Source organism: Strigops habroptila, chromosome 1, assembly GCF_004027225.2.
Source record: "Strigops habroptila isolate Jane chromosome 1, bStrHab1.2.pri, whole genome shotgun sequence".
Lineage (NCBI taxonomy): Eukaryota > Metazoa > Chordata > Aves > Psittaciformes > Psittacidae > Strigops > Strigops habroptila.
The window spans coordinates 114,950,363-114,969,320 of record NC_044277.2 but is presented as its reverse complement, the minus strand read 5'-3'; the positions used below and the strand labels follow the sequence as shown (position 1 = coordinate 114,969,320).

Here is an 18,958-nt window from a genome sequence, read left to right as displayed (position 1 = left end):
TGAACTGACCCTCACCAGAATGAACTCCTGGTGGGTTCCCTAAATTCATTGCTGTATGTTCAGACAGTGTCTCTATATTCCTCCTGAGTCACCCGGGTCCTCCTTCCACTTCTTGTATGCTTCCTTTTGATGTCTGAGTTTAGTCAAGAGCTCCCTGTTCATTCCATGCATACCTCCTGCCACCTTTGCTTGATTTCCTGCACATTGATAAGATCCATTTGAGCTTGGAGGAGCTCAAAGCTTTTTTCCATTCTCCCGAGATCCTAAATTCTACCATTCATGGTTTCTGCAGCCTAGGTTGTCCCTGACCTTCACAGCCTCAGCAGTTCTTCCTTCTCTGTAAGAATAATGTCCAGCAGAGTGCCTCCCTTCCTTGGTTCCTCAGTCATTCACATCAAGAAGTTGTCAGTGTGTTCCAGAAACTTCCTGGACTGCATGTGACCTGCTGTGTTACACTTCCATCAAACATTGAGGTTGCTGAAAACCCTCATGAGAACCAGGACCTGCAAGCATGAGGCTTCCACCAGTTATCTGAAGAAGGCCTACATCAGGACCTACTCTCTTTATATTCCTGATCAGGCAAGCTGTAGCAGACCCCCACCACAGTGTCACCATAAGCTCTCAGCTGGCTCAGCTGGTGTCCCAAGGCGGAGCTCCATGCGTCCGAGCTGCCTGCTCACAAACAGAACAACTTGCCCTTCCATTCTGTCCTTCCCAAAGTGCCTGTACCCATCCATGGAGCACTCCAGTCTTGTGATCAGCAGAGATTTCTAAGGACACCATTAGTGCCGTCGCTTCAGGGGGTAGCGCTGGCTGTTGAGGTGGATTCCTGGCAGTGTGGTGTTACACACTGCAGGGGAGGGAACAGCAAGTATTTGTCAAAACATGCAACTTTAATTATTTTCACAAAGTTTAAATACAGACAGACATTCAGAAACTAGTTTTCAGGAAACTGTAGCTTCCTCGGAAGTGCTCATAATTAACCTAATTAGCATTTTCTGATTGCTACACATGCTTATACATATTGGGAGTAAACATAGTTGAATGGGCATTTACCTGGCAATAGAACACGGAAGCTTATGAAAGGATTCATTTTATCCAGATACTGCTGACACTATACAGTGATTCTGGACTACATTTCTTTAAGTTTCCTTTAATTGTATGTTGTATTTTACGTGAAACATTGGAAGCAGAACATACAGAATGCAATTTGTCTCCTCCAGAGCATGAACGTAACTGATCTGTTTCAATAACAATAATCAGTAGCATGCCAAATCCATGCAGAAATAGCATATGCAAAAACATGGGGCTGGTCTGCACTGCTGGGTTCCATGCTGCTTGCACGAGACAAGCTGAGGCTAATCAGAGCAGAAGAATCCATCTCTCTTCAGCCATTTATCAGATGTTGATTTTATACAGCTGGGGCTTTTTGGTTGCTGGATTTTTCAGTTATTTGTCCCTTTACTGTAGTATTATAAACAGAAGAGATGCATTCTTCTCATTCTTCTGTATTTGGCTTTGCTCTGGCCATAGTTTATTTTCTGCTTTAGCTGACAAACTGCTGTGCACATACTGATGTTCATTTTCTTACATGGTCATTGCTTTACTTGTTCTTCCATCAGGAGAGGTGTTTGACATACTGGAGTATGAGTGAGATTGGACCTGAAAAGTTCGATTTTGGTCTGTTAACATTTACTGTAGAATTTCCTTTTTTCTAAAGTTCTTAGTGAATGCTAAGAAGGAAACATAAATAAGTTGGGCAATATGTCAGGGAATTTACGTGACTAGCAGCTTGGTTGCCAACTAATGTCTGTTTGTCCTCTGCATCATCTGTGTTCGGAAGAAAAGAGGGTTTTGAAAAAATGAACATGGCTTGGAACTTTTTGTCATTGTTGCTTATAAGAATAGAGGATTTTAAAATGTAAAATAAAAAGACTGCCAAAGCAAGGAAGATCTGTGGGTAGTACTGCAACCTTTAGTAGCCATGTCTGCCTCTGTGTTGGTACAGTGGAGGCATATTTATATGTGATGTTATTCCTGCACCTTAAGTATCTCCTGTGAACCTGGAAGTTTCACTGTAAGGCATGGAAGCCTTTGGCACTTAACTTGCATGCTTCACTTTTTATTCTACAAGAGGGTCACTGATTCTCCATGCCAGCAACTGGCCTCTTCCTTTTCCTGCTGTATGAGATGCTTAATGTAGACCAATAACTCAAAACCCAGCTATACAAGGTCTTGAGTAACCTGCTCTTATTGGTCCAGCTTTGATCAGGAGAGTTAGATTAGGCAATTTCTTAATTTTTCACTTCCAATCTTGGCTATTCTGGCATTCTGTGAATGAATCAACCAGAGACACAAAAACTTCCCAGATGCCCGATGAGCTTTAATACGCTTGCCAGGATTTTAATTGCCTTCAGTGTAATCTACTCCAGGCGCACATTTGCAAAGGAATATTCTTAATAATAACAACATTTTATCACATGGAAGTTTTATCCAAAGAAGTTAGCATTGTTTATGGTCTCAGTTTCTTTTGGTGGTAACACTGCTGATTCTCGTAACACGTGGAGATGTTCCTGATTTTATCTGTTGTAAGAGTGGTTTGAATCTTATCTTTTGCAGACAAGCTGAAGAATAAACTTTCTTTTCAAATACACATGAAGGTCTTAGCCATGATACCTGCTTGCGCAACCAGAAGATAAAGTTAATATTCATTCCACAAGTGGAAGGAGAACACAATGCTGATAAAGAGCTTTTTCAGAAGGGTTGATATAAAACACTGCTGCCTATCAATCATATATAAAGTGGTTAACATTTATTTTATTAAAATGGGCAAAAAACCCTCAACAAATATTATAACTAAATATTACAGTTGTGTCTTTCTGCAGCTTTTTGTACCATATTTCATTAACTCCTGTCAGCTTTGCATCATACAATAAAGGTGTTGGCAACCCAGTACCTCTTCTTGAGCTCTGCTGAACTGCGGAAGTCTGCATTATGGATCTGAGAGGAGGATTGTGTCCAGTGGGTGTGATTACTCTTTCTTACAGCTAAATGAAATAAAATAGTAAGACAAGTTCTTTCTGTTACATCTGTGCTGTTTAATTATCTGCCATGGTAATGAATGCACATAAATGAGAGCAGAACACACCAAAGACTGGACCTTTCAATGCATCCTCCTACTCAGTGTCCTCATAGTTGAGAAGAAATGCAGATTTGGATGGTTCTTGTTCATGATTACGTAACTCTTATTTTGTTAGAACAAGATAGGTAACTTTGAGGGCTGCTATGTAAGAACTGTGCATGTTTCATTTATATGAACTAGTAGAAGAGATTTTTCCGCATATTAACTGTATTAATTTGAAGGAAAAGCAAGAATTTTGGAAAATTCCACTATGTGAATTTCATGAATGTTAGCTGAAATTCAGGATTTTTGGTTTGGTTTGTTTTTTTTACTAAGGTTTCCATATCTGTGTATGATTAGCAATTAAGTGATATGATTGAGAGCAATATGTATGTAAAAAATTTAAACATTTATATGGCTTTATTTGAATATGTAAAGGCGTACATGCTTCTGGTCATTTAATACGGAGGCAGCTGTAACCCCTCTTCACCAGTTCACAGTAACTTCCAGCACTGAAACATTCTGGCAGAAGAAAAGGGAAAGGGAAAAAAACACATTCCAAAAGATATTGAAGAAATAGGAGGGCATAAAAATGGTGATGCATTACATTTTATAAAGATGGGGGAGAGGTTCCTGTCCCTTCGATTGCTGATGTTTGCTTCCTGCGTCTTTAATAATGGATTTTCATTTTAAAGTACTGTGTACGAACGTCATTTCACAGCAGAAAATGAAACAAGTGCTTGCAAGTAAATTTGTGAGGAGATACTTTTGTGCCAAAAGATTTTATGCATAGTGCTTTCGTGAGCACTCCACAGATACAGAACTTCTCCTGGTCTCTTTCTGTTCACTGGAATTTTTTCAAGGCAATATATTTAAAACAGTTTATTTCGAAAAATACTTCTCTCGAATGGCCTCTGACAATGCAGCAAGACCCATAGTCAGCAACGGCTTTGAGCTGTATGTACCTTCTCCTGCAGGAATGTCCTCCAAAAAAGGCAAAGGGAAAACTGAAAAAATTAGGCATCTGTTGACTGGTCAAAGTGACTGATTTTTTTAATGGAAAAAAAACTCACAGCAACTAGATATATCAGACCAGAAATAGCAGTGTTTGTGCCTAGTTCTTCACTTGTGTACGATGCCATTGCAGGCCAGGTCTTGATTTGATCCAGCTTAATGAATTTTGAAATTGCATCAAGCTCTCCACAGTCTTCTCTGTTTCTTGGGAATGTTGTTTCCAGGTTCCTCAATCTGTTCCAGGTCTCCTACTGTCACCCACTGCTGCCTCCCAGATCTCTCTCTTCCTGAGCTTGCTCAGCAGTCCATTGTCAGACAGGGCAATATCACTTTTGTCAGAGAAGTCTACTGACTCCATCATTTCTTAAAGAATTTTATCTTTAGTATCTTACAAATATAGCTAATACAAGATGTCACATGGACTTTGAAGATCCTCAGGAAAATCTCACCAGCATGAGAAACTGTGTAAGGAAAACACAGTTTGACTCCTAAGATAACTGAATTTTGCTCTGCTTTTCATCTCTTACAAGTGGAATATTCGGAAAAATCATTTGGTCACTGAAGCTCCTGTGATGACAAATCCAAACTCAAACTCTGTGATTAGATCTTGTAAATCAACAGGTTTGTTCCTTTAGAGCAGGGATGGGAAACCTTCTCATTGCTGGGGCAACGGAGACCATGCAAACAAACACCTGTACTGGTCTCTGCATTAATGGGGTCCCAGGGATGTCAGCCAGTAGCTAACTGCCCAGCCTGGGTGAAGAGCTACATGTGGACTGCAAGCTGTAGGATCTCAGGTCCTGCTCCAGAAGACTCAGTAACAGAGTGGTATGATACTCTTGTAAGAGCAAAATTAATAGGTTTTAGTGTTGTTAAGACATCTAGTAAGACAAAAGAGATCACATAACAGCACGTTTCATTTTATGCTGCTTTAGCATAGAAACTTGCTATGTAATTAGAGATATAAAAAAAGTAATGAGATATTTTTATTGAAATCTTTTTATCTTGTTCAATCTGCACTGTAACACATGAACTAAAAAATACAATATCATATTAACTACATGTGTAATGCAATACAAAGAGGAAAACAATGAAGCATCCATCATGAACATGAAGACATTTATCTGTGAAATTATGTTGTTTTCCTTCAGTTGCTGGCTACTGTTTTTTGCATTTCTCAAAAAGCAAAGTAGAGTGATCTGTAAATATGCTATGAATATATAGTTCAGTCCTCACAATAAACAACTGCAATCAGAGTGAATTGTAATTCACTCAAGCTCACTAAATTATTGTTCACTACTTTTTGATCCAGAGAAAAGCTTTGCATTCTTCTTATATAGTACCTAAATAAATTAACCTAATAAATCTATAAAAGTGGTGAAATGTAGCACAGCTGTTATGGATTGCTAATTCTTATGATCCCGTTGAAAATGTCATATGCATTGTTTTTCTTAAAGCTGCAACTCTTCGTATCATTCAAACAGCTCAGAATATCTGCTGTCTTTGGCTTAAAAGGAAGGAGGTATTTTGGTTTTTTGGCCACATTAAAAGTGCTGAAAAGGTACTGTCTTTTTTAAGTGGGTCTTATCATTCTCTGATCAGAAGTAGAATGCTTGCCAGAGAACTAAGAAGGAGAAGAAAGGAAAGAAAATCTTTCTGTATCAAGGTATATAGCCACTCCCAAATTTACTTTGGCCTGGATTTGGGCTTTATCCATGGCAAGACTCCCTATCTGTAGTGTGACTATTTTAAGAATAAAAATACAAGATTTGGCATAAGGTTTTGATGGGCTACCTTATTGCTGATCACTAGAAAATGCCTCTGACATTTGAAAAGGTTGTTGAAATTGTCTGTGAATGTTTTCAGCAAGAGAGGATGCCTGTGTGGAGCAGCACTAACAAGGAGGGGAATTTGTGTCATCCCGGCTGGTTTTACTCATCAGCCTTTGTTAAATGAAACACTGTGAGCCGGGATCAGGAGGGGAGTTGGCTCTTTTATGTTCAACTCCACAGTGCTCAGTGACACAAATTTTGTAATGAACGCCTTGAAAACGTTCTTGACCTTTTGTAGGAAGGGATTACCAGGAGGCAGTTCCTTGGACTATTTTCACAGTGTAAACTTCCTGAGAAATAATGACCTTGAGATCCTTTGTACTGCCTGTTGTCAAAGTATTTGATGAGGGTAAAGAACTGAATGGCTTTAGATTTACAAAAAGATAGTAACCACCTGATGATTTTTAAGAAGCAGATAATTAGCTTAGCCAAAGCTTGTATAGGCCGAAGGATTTATAATCTTCAGTCTACACTACTAGCGGCAGGAGCCTTAAGGATCTATGAATTAAGGTTTCTGCCACAAAACCACCTCAAATTAGAATGAAGAAGAGAGCTCAACAAAATTGGTTTGCTTATGGAGTAAAATGTTGGAGGAGCTAACCTCATTTTTACTGAGTGAGGGCTGTAGTTGTTTAAACATACCTATCAGGAAGAAATTACTGAATTGACTATGTTAGCCATTTTGTAGCAGACTCATAAATCCCTGTCCCAAGGACCTGGGATTTTCAGAATTTTAGGAATCTCACCCAGGATTCTGTGGCTGTGAGCTCTTGATTTGGGTGACACCAAAGTAACTGTGTGATGTAGCCTTAAACTCGAAAAGTTGACAAACAGGAGACGTATCACTGCTAGTTGTCTGGGGACAGATTGATGGGCTTTTTATTTAATGGTTTACATAGTTCATGGTGTGCCCTGTGACAGCTCTGCCTGGTCAGAGTTTGACAGTGGAGGGTCAGATGTTTCACTGACACTCTGTAGTTCTGCTAATCTCAGCAGGATTCATGAGGGTATTAGTGCAGTAAGTGGTTTATTAGAAGAGATAATTAGCACAAAGCAGATGAGGATTTCATGAATAAGGAGACTTGGTCCCAGCATCACTGAAACCTAGTTACGTGACATGGCAAGTCCTCTTGTTGAGCCTTCTTACCTCTCAGCTGCTCAGTGCTAGGTACATCCCTCAGCACACACCCAGGATGGGCAAATCAAGTTGAGGAACATCCATTTCTGATGAGACCTGCCTGGATGATATGGCAGTATGAACAAAAGCATTGCAAAAGACAGCACACAGTTTCAGTGTCTCCTGCAATGGGAGCTAGCAGGCAGCCGGAACAGATGTGAGCAGCAAGGCAGTGAGCTGGGGAGAGAGGAGGCGCTGGGGAAAAGCAGACCTCAGCTGGTCTGTCAAAAGACTGCAGCTACGGTCCTTGGAACTGGCTGCAGACAGAGAAGGCTTTTTGATCTGTAGTCCACTGGGAAATTGAGCGTTTCTTAGGTGAGACTTCAGTCTTGCAGGTGAAAGGAGAAAAAGCATATGTATAGCATGAAAAATGTTAGAATCTAGGCTACATTGAAAGAAATAACAAATAATTTTGTTTGCTCATTCCAGGCTTAACTACAGATTGACAGACAAAAGCTGCTTCAAATCAATACACTTTCATCAAAGCAGGTCATATTTTTAGGCTCTTTCCATGTTATTAAATATGCATGAGGCTGAGTCCAGTGCTGCTCACATGGGAATGAGTGAGTGGTTCTGATTGCGGTGGGAAATCTATTGGATTCCTGTTGCCTCCCAAAACTCAGAGCCTTCACTTGAACAGCATGTGATTTCCCTCCTACCTTCCTCAGTCTGCTCAAACTCTTGGAAATATATTGATCCAGAAGGGGAACTTTCATTTAAGCACTGTAGAATTACCCTTATATATGTAGTATTAAAACTAATCTAGGAAACTAGTTTACAGAGTAGGTTAGCATTAAGTCACGACCCATACGTCTTTGCTTATTAATGATAGTTTTTACCAGGCACTGAGGTAAAATTCATTTTGTAACTCCTCTTCACAGCTTGCTTTTCTAGCCATACATCTGATAAATTTGTATTATATTATTTTTCTACAATAGGAAATCACTTTAAAACTCTACGGAAGATACAAGGAAGATGAAGTCTCACTGTGCAGACTAGCCTTCAGCTAGTTTATGCTCTGTTGTCCATAACAAAATCCAGTGCACTTGGAAGGGCTAGTCAATTCTTCTAAGAATTTGTTGCCTTTCATGGCAGTGGTCTTCTTGACAGTGCATTTGCTATACAAAATATCTCCTGAAATGAAAAATATGGGAGATACTCTATTGTCTACACTTTGATTTATTGCAAGTGTGGTGTCGAGTTGAGATATTTTGGTGGCTATCAGTGATAGGTGTCCAAGTTCACTGGCAACACACATGATGGGACTCTTAGAATCATAGAATCATAAAATAGTTAGGGTTGGAAAGGACCTTAAGATCGTCTAGTTCCAACCCCCCTGCCATGGCCAGGGACACCTTGCACTGAACCATGTCACCCAAGATTCTGTCCAACCTGGCCTTGAACACTGCCAGGGATGGAGCATTCACAACTTCCTAGGGCAACCCATTCCAGTGCCTTACCACCCTCACTCTAAAGAACTTCTTCCTTATATCTAATCTAAACTTCTCCTGTTTAAGTTTGAACCTGTTACCCCTTGTCCTACCACTACAGTCCCTAATGAAGAGTCCCTCCCCAGCACCCGTATAGGCCCCCTTCAGATACTGGAAGGCTGCTCTGAGGTCTCCACGCAGCCTTCTCTTCTCCAGGCTGAACAGCCCTAACTTTCTCAGCCTGTCTTCATATGGGAGGTGCTCCAGCCCTTTTATCATCCTTGTGGCCCTCCTCTGGACTTGCTCCAACAGCTCCATGTCCTTTTTATGTTGAGGACACCAGAACTGTACACAGTACTCCAAGTTGGGTCTCACGAGAGCAGAGTAGAGGGGCAGGATCACCTCCTTCGACCTGCTGGTCACGCTTCTTTTGATGCAGCCCAGGATACGGTTGGCTTTCTGGGCTGCAAGCGCACGCTGCTGGCTCATGTTAAGCTTCTCGTCAACCAACACCCCCAAGTCCTTTTCTGCAGGGCTGCTCTGAATCTCTTCTCTGCCCAACCTGTAGCTGTGCCTGGGATTGCCCCGACCCAGGTGTAGGACCTTGCACTTGGCTTGGTTGAACTTCATAAGGTTGGCGTAGAAGTATGAGGAGTATTCATACACCCAAATAATTGCTGAAACTTCTTTTTGTAGTTGTACTTTTTTGCTGGGCAGAAAGGACATGATGCATATGATGCAGGTCTTGCCATGCTGTTTTTGTGCTGTTGACATGCCACAGCTCTTAGCCCATGTTTGCTCAGGTTCAAGATTATCAGACACAATAAAGTGAAAGATAATCCCAATTTCAGTATCTTCTTCAGTGCTGGACTTCAAGTCTGTTCTATGCTGAGGTCTTGAGAAATCACTTGGGAAGTAGGTGATGACTAATTTGGAAACTTTCAGCTGGGATGTGGTTTAGAAAGCTGTTCATTTTTCTCAGTTGAGTTTTATCCTTCCCAGCCAAGAGCCAGTAACTGGTGGTATGAGTGCATCTAACTATGATTTGTGAGGTCTTAAGCCTTGGTGGTATGAGTGGATCTAACTATGATTTGTGAGGTCTTGGGCCTGAAGTGTTGATGTTCTTCCTTCAGTCATCTTTCCTTTTGTGGAAAGAAAACCTGCACTCACTATTTGTGTATGTGTGTGTACCTGCGTGTCAAGTATCAAGTGTAGGCTCTCTTCTATTGACATGGTGCCATACATATGCCATCAGTACCTTTTCACTTCTAGTAATTTCAAATCAGTTTACAAACTGGAAGTAACTAGCGGCATGTTCACTGTTACTCCAGAAAAAACAGATAAAACATAATCGCTGCACCACAGGAGGGCAATATTCTTCATAAGAGCTTGACCCGTTATCTTTCTGATGTAGCTTTCGTATCACAGTAAAAATCATCAGTCTGGAACAGAACAGTTTGACAGGATGACTCAGTAGAGCCACAAAATGACAGATGCTAGAAATAAAAAATAAACAAATTGTGCCAGGTCATTGCTGTCAAAACAGGATCCTTCACCTGTTGTTCCTGCCGCTTATGCATTCAGCTGATAGTTTGAGGGGCATGTTTTCTGTTCACAGAGCAGATTATTGATATGACATGAAGATTTAGTATGGTTTTATTTATTTTCTAAGATTACACATTGCATCTCAGGATTTAACTTCTACAGCAGCAGCCATGTGCTTTGCTTGCTGATTCCAAGCAGGTCAAAGATTTGCTTGAAGGCAGCTGTGTCTTCCGGCAAAGCAGGTAGGGTACATTGCAGTGATCTGCCTGTAGACAGAGCTGATGACACGTCACTGAAAATGATTGGTTATCCAACAGCAGCCCATAAGAGTGGATTGCATATGCTGAATGATTTTAGCTGGGGGAAGAGTTAGAGGATGCTGAGAAAGATAGTTAACTTTCTTCTTATGCTTTAGATCAGAGGCCCTATGTATAAAACAGTGCCCTAAGCTTCTACCAGAGCATTGCCTGGCGCTACAAGGCATTTTGGGGGTAGACAGAACAGGAGGAGTCGTCTTTCCAGTTGACATTGACGTAATGAAACATTAATTTGGTCAGGGATTTGAATCCAGGGCTACATCTATATTCACAAATTAAGTAGCATCAGAGAACATTCCTGGGTGCTGGAACTCCATCTTCTATCCTGCTGAATTGTTTTAGTGGTCCCTGGCCTGCCCTTGGTCTGCAATAACCTGAATGCTCCCAAGCTGTTTCGCAGTGTGGTTCAGGAGCTGGCACAGGCATGTAGCTGCCCTGTGCTGGAGAGCAATAGTAGGGATGCCTGCTGTTACCTGCTGGTTGGCATCAGTGCCAGGGACAACCCTGGGTATAATTAATTTCCTAGTGTACATGCATCCCGCAACCTTCATTTCTTTCCTCCCTGTGAGAAATCTCTCTCATTTGTTCAATAGGTAGTTCAATCCAATATATAGATATAAAACAGTGCAGAAAAGGGGAACTGAGTATTGTCTACCCAGCAGTCAGAGCAGTCATTTGAATGGAGAACTCCCCAGTTTTCTGATGGAGGGTATTAGTCATCAGACAGTACATGTTTGCTGAGGCAATTTGGTCAAATATTGCAGTGATTCAACTTTTTTATGGCGAACTTTGATAGCATATGAGTCAGAGATGTTGGAAGGCAAATGACCCTCCAGCCTGGTGAGTAGGGCTGCTCTTGGGAGGGAAAACTCCTGGGCACTCGTCTCTGCTTTCATACGTATTCAGTAATACAGAGGACATGAGAGGAGATGGAGCACATCAGCCAGTGTTGAGGTGATGAGCAGGAAGATGAGGAAATTGCAACTCTGGAGCTTGTGTTCTGCTAGACTACTTTTATGCCACAACCTCTGGAAAGGAGATTGTCAACACTACAAATCCAACCCAGCTTTCCGTACAGCTTCTCAGAAAAAAAATGGGGAAAAAAAAAAGGTTGCATTACATGTAGGCCTGCATGTCCAAGGAAGAAATGGTGGTGGATGCTTATTTTGGTGAAAAGAAGAGGAAAAAAAAGAGACATGGTTTGATCTAAATTGGAGGGGGCTTTACGGCTGTACTGCAAGATGTTATTTGTTTCACTGTGCTTAGATCAATAATGTAGCAGCAGCCCACTCCTCTCCCTTAGAAAACTGTCTCCTACTTAGCAGTTAATTAGCTAGTTCTGGAAAAAATGTAGTGGGTCCTGCCTTGTTATGTCCAGAAAAGGCTCACATCTTGGCTTTCAGTAGAATCACCAAGAATTGACTTTGGAGAGCCAAAATACAAAGAAAATAAATGTTTCTAGTAGTTCTGGGTTGGTTTGTATAATTTCTTTAATTTTAAACCTTCAGAAACGTACAACAAGATTTTTATCAAGTGGCAAACTACAGCTGTGAAAAGATGGTGTTTTCCAGTTCACTACAAAAAGAATAATTTTTTCTTCTCTTCAGAGAAGCTAAATATTGATTGGCATTTACAACAGGGAGGAGGAAAGCCTTTGCTTACTGATTTTTAGAACAATAAAATGAGGATTTACTAGTGCTGCCCTGGAACAGTGGTGCTGTGACTAAGCAATGTAGAGGGAAGTAGCCTGCCTTGCCTCTGTGGAGTTTTCTGTCTGTCCTGCCTGAAGTCTTTGAGAAGCTGCTTCCAACATAAACCACTTAGCATCTGTAAAGGGAGAGCAGAACATCTATCAAACATGGAAAGATCAAAAACTGTGACTCCCTGCGGGGTAACTGTTGGGAGGGAAACAGCTGAATAATGTTGAACATATTCAGATCTCTGACTTCACCTAATGCACACTGTGAAGGCTGTGTTTGTAGTCAAACGATGATTCATTTTTATGGATGTGGAAAAGCTTTTGTGCTTCTGCCTTAAAAGACACTGTTCTATTATTTGTTTGAGAGGCAACGCCAGTTGCTTCTGCCTTCTCTTAGACAAATATAAGCATAAATATTAATCTGGAGTGATATTAATTTTTTGCTGAAAAGCCAAGCCTGGCCATGGAGCAGCTCTGGAGATGGCTTGGTGCTTGGTACACTGAAAAGGCCTGAGAACAGACAAGGGCATTTAAAAGCTCGGCTTTCTGAAAAAATTCAAGTTCCATAAACCTCAGTGATAATTTGTCCCTTCATGCACATCAAGAATATTCACTGAACATGCTCATGCTCAGGAATCAGGAACCACCTGGCTTTTGAGGACAAAATCACTGAAACAGCTGACTCTTACTCTTTAAAACACTCCTCATCCCAATCTCAGTGTTTAAACATCAGCCCATCTGGTTGTGATAGCCTTTCCTCACTGCCCAGCCTTGTTAGCTCAGCCAGGTTAAGGCAGAAGCACTGCAGTGGCAGCCTCCGCAGCCTCCTTTTCTCATAGGAAAACACTAGGGAGAGGTTAGATGCTCCTGGCAGATCCCATGCTGCAGGCAACACAAAGAGATATTCTGTGCTACATGAACAAACTACTTGCTCTTCCCAAGGCTATTTCATCAAATTTTGGTTGCACTCATGCTCCAAGCAGGACCTTTTTCTGCTTTAGCAGGTGGTGATGGGTAGGAAATACAGGTGATGTTTCCTTGAACAGTTCTTGGTGGGAGTAAACCTATCCTAATAGTAAGTGCAAATATGTTTAAATTGAGTGGTGTGTGTTCGGTGGCTGTTACATGATATATGTGTCTAACATATGATGTGGCTTTTCTTATCATGGTTCTGTCCCAGCTTGGCAAACATGTTGTCCCTGAGCAAGTCAGAAACCACTTAATGAGCAAAGTGCCTTCCACAGTTATGTCTACAAGGAGTACTGTCTCAGAAGCATCAAACTTTGTGAAATGCACAGTTTTGTGGAAGAGAAAGTCAATGTGACTTCTGGTTAGGCTGCAAATCTGACTTCATTTGACCATTTACGCTCCATAGGCCACAGGAGAGGATATCAGAGACAGCATTTTAAACCAAATAATTTTCATTGCTCAGTGAAAACCAAGAAGGAACAAGGTGGCTATGGGAAAAATATCCAAGAAATGTAATTTTTTTTCTCTGGAAATAGCGTGATTGGGGATGAGCAAACAGACAGCGTCAAAACAAAATGAAATCTCACACGCATGGTTGCTATTTTACGGAAATGACCTTCCCTTTTCCAAAGACAGAAGTCTTCCACTGGGAGCTGGAAGGTACAAAACAGCTTGACAGCACAGCATGTGAATGTGCGTCTCTAACATAAGCATAGTTAATACTTTCTATTATTGCTGTGTAGCACTCTCTGGGCAGCAATCAGTTCCATTTAAATACGATGAATATGAAAGTAATAATGTTTCACATTTCACTCTTGTACATACTGTCAGGGGAAAGAATGTTGGTAATTTTTTTACTAAGCCGATAGTGAACTAAGATGAAGATCCAGTTCCTGCAACACTGCTAGTGCTCCTGTTAACTCTGCACTGTCTGAATTTTTCAGGGTTTTGAAGGTATTCCTGTCCCGAACTGCTCAGCGTATTCCATACATGACAGGTGGGCGAGTGATGAGGATGCTGGCTGTTATTCTCCTGATAGTCTTTTGGTTTCTTGTTGGCTGGACTTCTGCAGTAACCCAAAATTTGGAGAGAAATATTCCGCTCATTGGCCAAGGGCAAACATCTGACTACCTGATCTTCAATATGTGCCTCATAGACCGCTGGGATTACATGATGGCTGTTGGTATGTTCATTTTCTAGCTTATCTTTTAATTTCTAAAATAAAGCTTGGTTGCCTTTTCATTTTTGTTCTTTTAGAATATCTTAAAGTTTTTTCAGACTGCCTGATAAAATGTGAAAAGCTTCTAGGGAAATAAAATATTGGCATATATGTTTTTAAATGGGCTGATAAGTAAACCATAATTAAAGTACACTGAGACTTTTATGACTTTCAAAGGTTTGTAACTTGGATTGTAATAAAAAGTGATGGGTGCTCAAAAAATTTCACCTTTGAAGGCAGAAGGTATCTAGGTCTTCTGTGGTATTAAAGTGAGAAATAGTGGCTAGATTAATGGACACTCTGCTTCTGCACCTCAGAACTGGGCAGAGCTCTCATGTGTGAGGAGGGAAAGAACTTGCCAGACCACTCATTCATAACCTTACAAAAATTATTATCAAAGTAAAGGGAATAGAAAATGCACATCAAGCATCCAAACTTAATGCATTTTTTTGATGTGCTCTCAGTGCTTGGGATAGGCAGGAGGTAAAACGTGACACCCTGCAGAACTCATATCAAGGAGAAAAATGTCTCATTTTTGTTTCCTTACTTTTATCACAAAGAGTGGATTCCCTGTGCCAGGGTTCAGTTATACAGTATAATGTGCTTCCTCCCATCGGCTGAACATTTTCAGTGCTTCTGAACCTAAAGCTGTTGTTTCTACCACAGCCCAGGGGTGCCACTCACTATCTCAAATACATCAGTGTTTTGAAAGCTGAAATAAATTCTTATCTTTTCTGCCCTTACCCTGCTTCCCCCATGGACACCCTACTAACAAGAGCTTGGCTGCTGAGGATTAGGGAGAGATAATGGTGGCTTCTCCACATGAGAGTGCAGATGAGATGGACAGAAGCAGCCTTGGGTATGAGGAGTGTTTTCTCTGAGAGTGGTGTACAGAAAGCCAGCACACAGAAGTTTTAAAGGGCAAAACACTGCTGCCAGCTTCACCAAGGACTTTCCATGGCTCCAAGCTACCCCTGGGGTCTGCTCTTCTCACCTTTCTGTAAGATCTCAGAGGCAGTCAGGCACACTGGTACCCCATGTGTCAATCTGCTCACTGGTAAACCATGCAGAAAGGGGTATAAAGGAGGACATTCTGAAATTTATCTTGATTTGGGCCCTTTTGGAGGGGTGTACAGATAAAATATAGCTATACTTTGCAGTAATGGAATAGTACTGTCACTAGAGATGATGTAAAATTAATAACAAAAGAGAATTAGATGTGAAATGCTGATGTCATTTGCACAAACCCATTTTGCATCAAAATTTTACTGCATTTCACAGACAGTAATACAGTGTAGTTAAATAAAACTTTGATAGTGGTGGTTGTTGCGTAATGGTAAATGAACATTTTTATCCTCTGGATACATGACTATGGTAGTGTAGTGATTAACAACTGAGATCTTAATACCTAATTGTGATCAATAGTCCATTTTTGGTAAGAAATTGTATAAGTTGCTGTCTGCCTAGTGTTGAAAAAAAAACAACCCAAGATGATTTTTTAAGGTATATTTACAATTAGAGGGGTTTAAAATGTTTTCCAAAATACACTCAAGGGCAGTAAAGGCAAAGCCAGTTCTCAAGCCTGAACAAAATCAGGCAGAATTTCCTATGTTCTCTCATTGTGCCTTCTTACCCAAACTACTTTATAAGCAGAGTTATGTTTGTGTAAGTCTTCAGTAATCTATCCAGGCACATTAGTGGTACCAGAGGATGTACACCTATAAGTCTGTACTAATGTGCGTGTGTGTACGTATATATATATTTAATATATATGTGTGTGTGTGTACGCACTTCAAGATTTTCCTTGTTAGTAGTCTGAGAAGCTTACAGCTAGTAGGAACTAGTTCCAAAATTAGATACTTCATCTCAGAGATATGTCAGGACAAATATCCATAGTGCAAAACCCCTTTTATTTCTTTAATTGACCAGGAGCAGCCAGCAGACTTGCAAAAGATAGATTATGATATTTAATATAAAATGCTAAAATAAAAATGCTGGGTGATAATTTATGAAAGTCTTGTTATTTAATTTAGTCAGGCACAGTATTTTACATAAAACTAGTGTGTGTTTTGGAATATAGCCTGTCACCTGTAGCCCTTGCTGGAATACCTCCCTGTTCCAATCAGCTGTCAACACTTTACTGAAATGCGGAGAGGGAATTTTCAAGGTCGCAGATTAGTGAAGTGAGAATGAACAAGGCTCTGTTAGAAAGTCGTAATGAGATGAATCCTTTATGCTACCAGAGATTATTGGAGTTAGGATTTATGAAGCATTTTTCATACTAATCATGCTACTTAGGCTCTATCTCCAGAGACTTTTATTGGAGTGAATGTTTTATATTTACATTTCCATTAAGTTTAAGAGGATGCTCTCTGTGAGAGAAGCAAACTTAGACACAAGGGTTGTCACCATTTCTAGCATTGCCTCTGTACTCTGTGATATGCTGATGAGAAAAATTAGCATTCAGTGAATCTTACTTTATCTACAAACATAATGTAAGTTAGTATGTATTTTCCTTGAGGTTGGATATGTGTGGGTAGCTTATTTGTTGTTTGCCTAGATGCTTTTATTTTGTTTGTGTTCATTTCTGCATCACTTTCAAGGGTGGGGCATCTGTCTCATTGACAAACGATGGCATGGTTGACAGTCTGAGATGTTACAGAAAGACCTGAGTTGCTTGAAAATGCTCACCTACAAAGCCTTTTTCCTATGGCCTGAATATATTCTATACCTCCACCTGTCACAGACAATATTCCAAGTTAGGGGAAAAAAAAACCATGCGATGAGCTTTTGGTACTTGAGGGCTTGCAGTGTCACCAATCAAGCTATTATTCTTTATCCTGAGGGAAAAAATCCTAGAAGTGAAACAGATATCAGTACAGGGTTTAAAAGAACTTCCCAGAAGCTGGAAAAAAAAAAGCAAAATAGTAAGTTAAATGAACAAAGCCTCAGGCAGGAGAGAAAGGCAGGCAGAGAGGTAAACATGTGTGCACAAACACAAATAAAAAGCAGAGGTGACATCTTGGCAGGTGGATGTTCCTGACTTCAGCCCAGCCAGGGTTTCACCCAGCATGGATAGGATTTGAGCTGTAGTGTTGCAATCTGTATGTGTTTTTCAAAGTTTATTTAAACCAGAAGCAGTGACACGTATTAACTAAGTGCAGGGGGTATTTTTCCTCAGCATCAGTTTGATTCCTGGCTGCAGGAGCTGTGCTGCTCCCACACAGCTGGCTGGAGTGGCTGCCATAGCCTGCTAATCAGTGGGTCATGCTCTGGGGCTGGGGCACCAAGAGGATTCCAAACACAGGGCTGCACCATGATTACTGCATGCCCTCAGCCAGGAAAAGGAACAAAGTGAGTATTTCAGACTGTTCACAAAAGAACTCCCTCCTACTGTTCATTTGTTGATATTCAACGTATATAATCTGTGCATCTAAAGAGGGCATGAGTTGCCAGGACAGGCTCTGACAGATTGGGCATTAAGGCCACCTGTACAGTTCTGAGCTAGGGCATTGTAATACAGCCTTACGAGGCCCTTTATTAAATTTTCTACAGGCCGCCTGCTGCATTCAGTGAATGAATGATTATTATTTCTTTTTGTTATCCCCATTTAATGTGGCCCTATGCCATATTCGGGGTGTGTTGTTCAGAGCATGCAATGAATAAAGAACTGTTGATTTCTAAACAGGCATTTTTAGGCCATGTTCTCCTTAGCATCGATGTACAAAGATTATAGCCAAACTTGTCAACAGTAGCTATCCATTTTGAGTGTCTGTCTTGAGAAATCGAGGGACTGCTTTTTTCAGAGTACTGTTTATAGCCTCCTCCATGTGGACAGCCCAACCAGGAGGCACTTGTTAGAATTCAACACTGATGAGGATCTGCTTTAGTTCTCACATTAGATACTCAGAAAACGTATAGTGCAAAAATAGTGATCACTTGTGAAAAGCTTACTGTAAATGATAATGCCAGGGCTGTATAAAATAGGCAAAGAATCCTTTTTTACAAAGGAGCCTTCAGCTGTGTCCCTTTCCCACTTGTAACCCACTCCTCCTGCCACCATGGGCACCTCTTTCACAGTCCACATCACCAACACTGTGTGTGGTTTATGTTCCTCATCTTTAGGATATGGTAAATCTGGAAAAGGTATGGGGAAGAGGAACAAAGATGCTGGAACCCCAGGCTGAGCAGTTTGGGTTGCATTACTGCCTGCGGTAACGTTGCTTTTTCTTGGTGTCTGTTACATTCAGGTGAGATCCCATAGCCTTTATTTAGGCACCATTTCTATGAAGTACTTCTGCTAAGGAAACCATATTTGGGTTGCTTTGGCTGCATGTTTATGTATTGATAAATGCCGTACTCAGATGCTTCTGCAAGCCACCCACGGGAGGAGATGGCTTTGGGGAGGCTGGAAGATGCTCTGACTTCCTTTTGTCTTTGCACCACCCTTTTTGGAATTCACTTCTTAGAATCATAGAATCAACTAGCTTGGAAAAGACCATTAAGATCATCAAGTCCAACCATTACTCCAGGACTGCCAAGACCACCACTAAACCATGGCACTGAGGGCCTCATCTTCATGGTTTTTGAACACTTCTAGGGACAGTGATTCCACCACTTCCCTGGGCAGTCTAT

The 18,958-nt window shown here is 40.9% G+C and overlaps 1 protein-coding gene across 2 annotated transcripts in view; it reads left to right on the top strand.

Moving 5' to 3' along the window:
• The window catches only part of GPR158 (G protein-coupled receptor 158), a 189,031-nt gene that overhangs the window by 149,926 nt on the left and 20,147 nt on the right, over positions 1-18,958 (top strand). For both annotated transcript variants that reach the window (XM_030503477.1, XM_030503471.1), the window contains exon 7: positions 14,049-14,287. In XM_030503477.1, the coding sequence (XP_030359337.1) occupies positions 14,049-14,287 (239 nt within the window). The remainder of the gene's footprint in view (positions 1-14,048; positions 14,288-18,958) is intronic.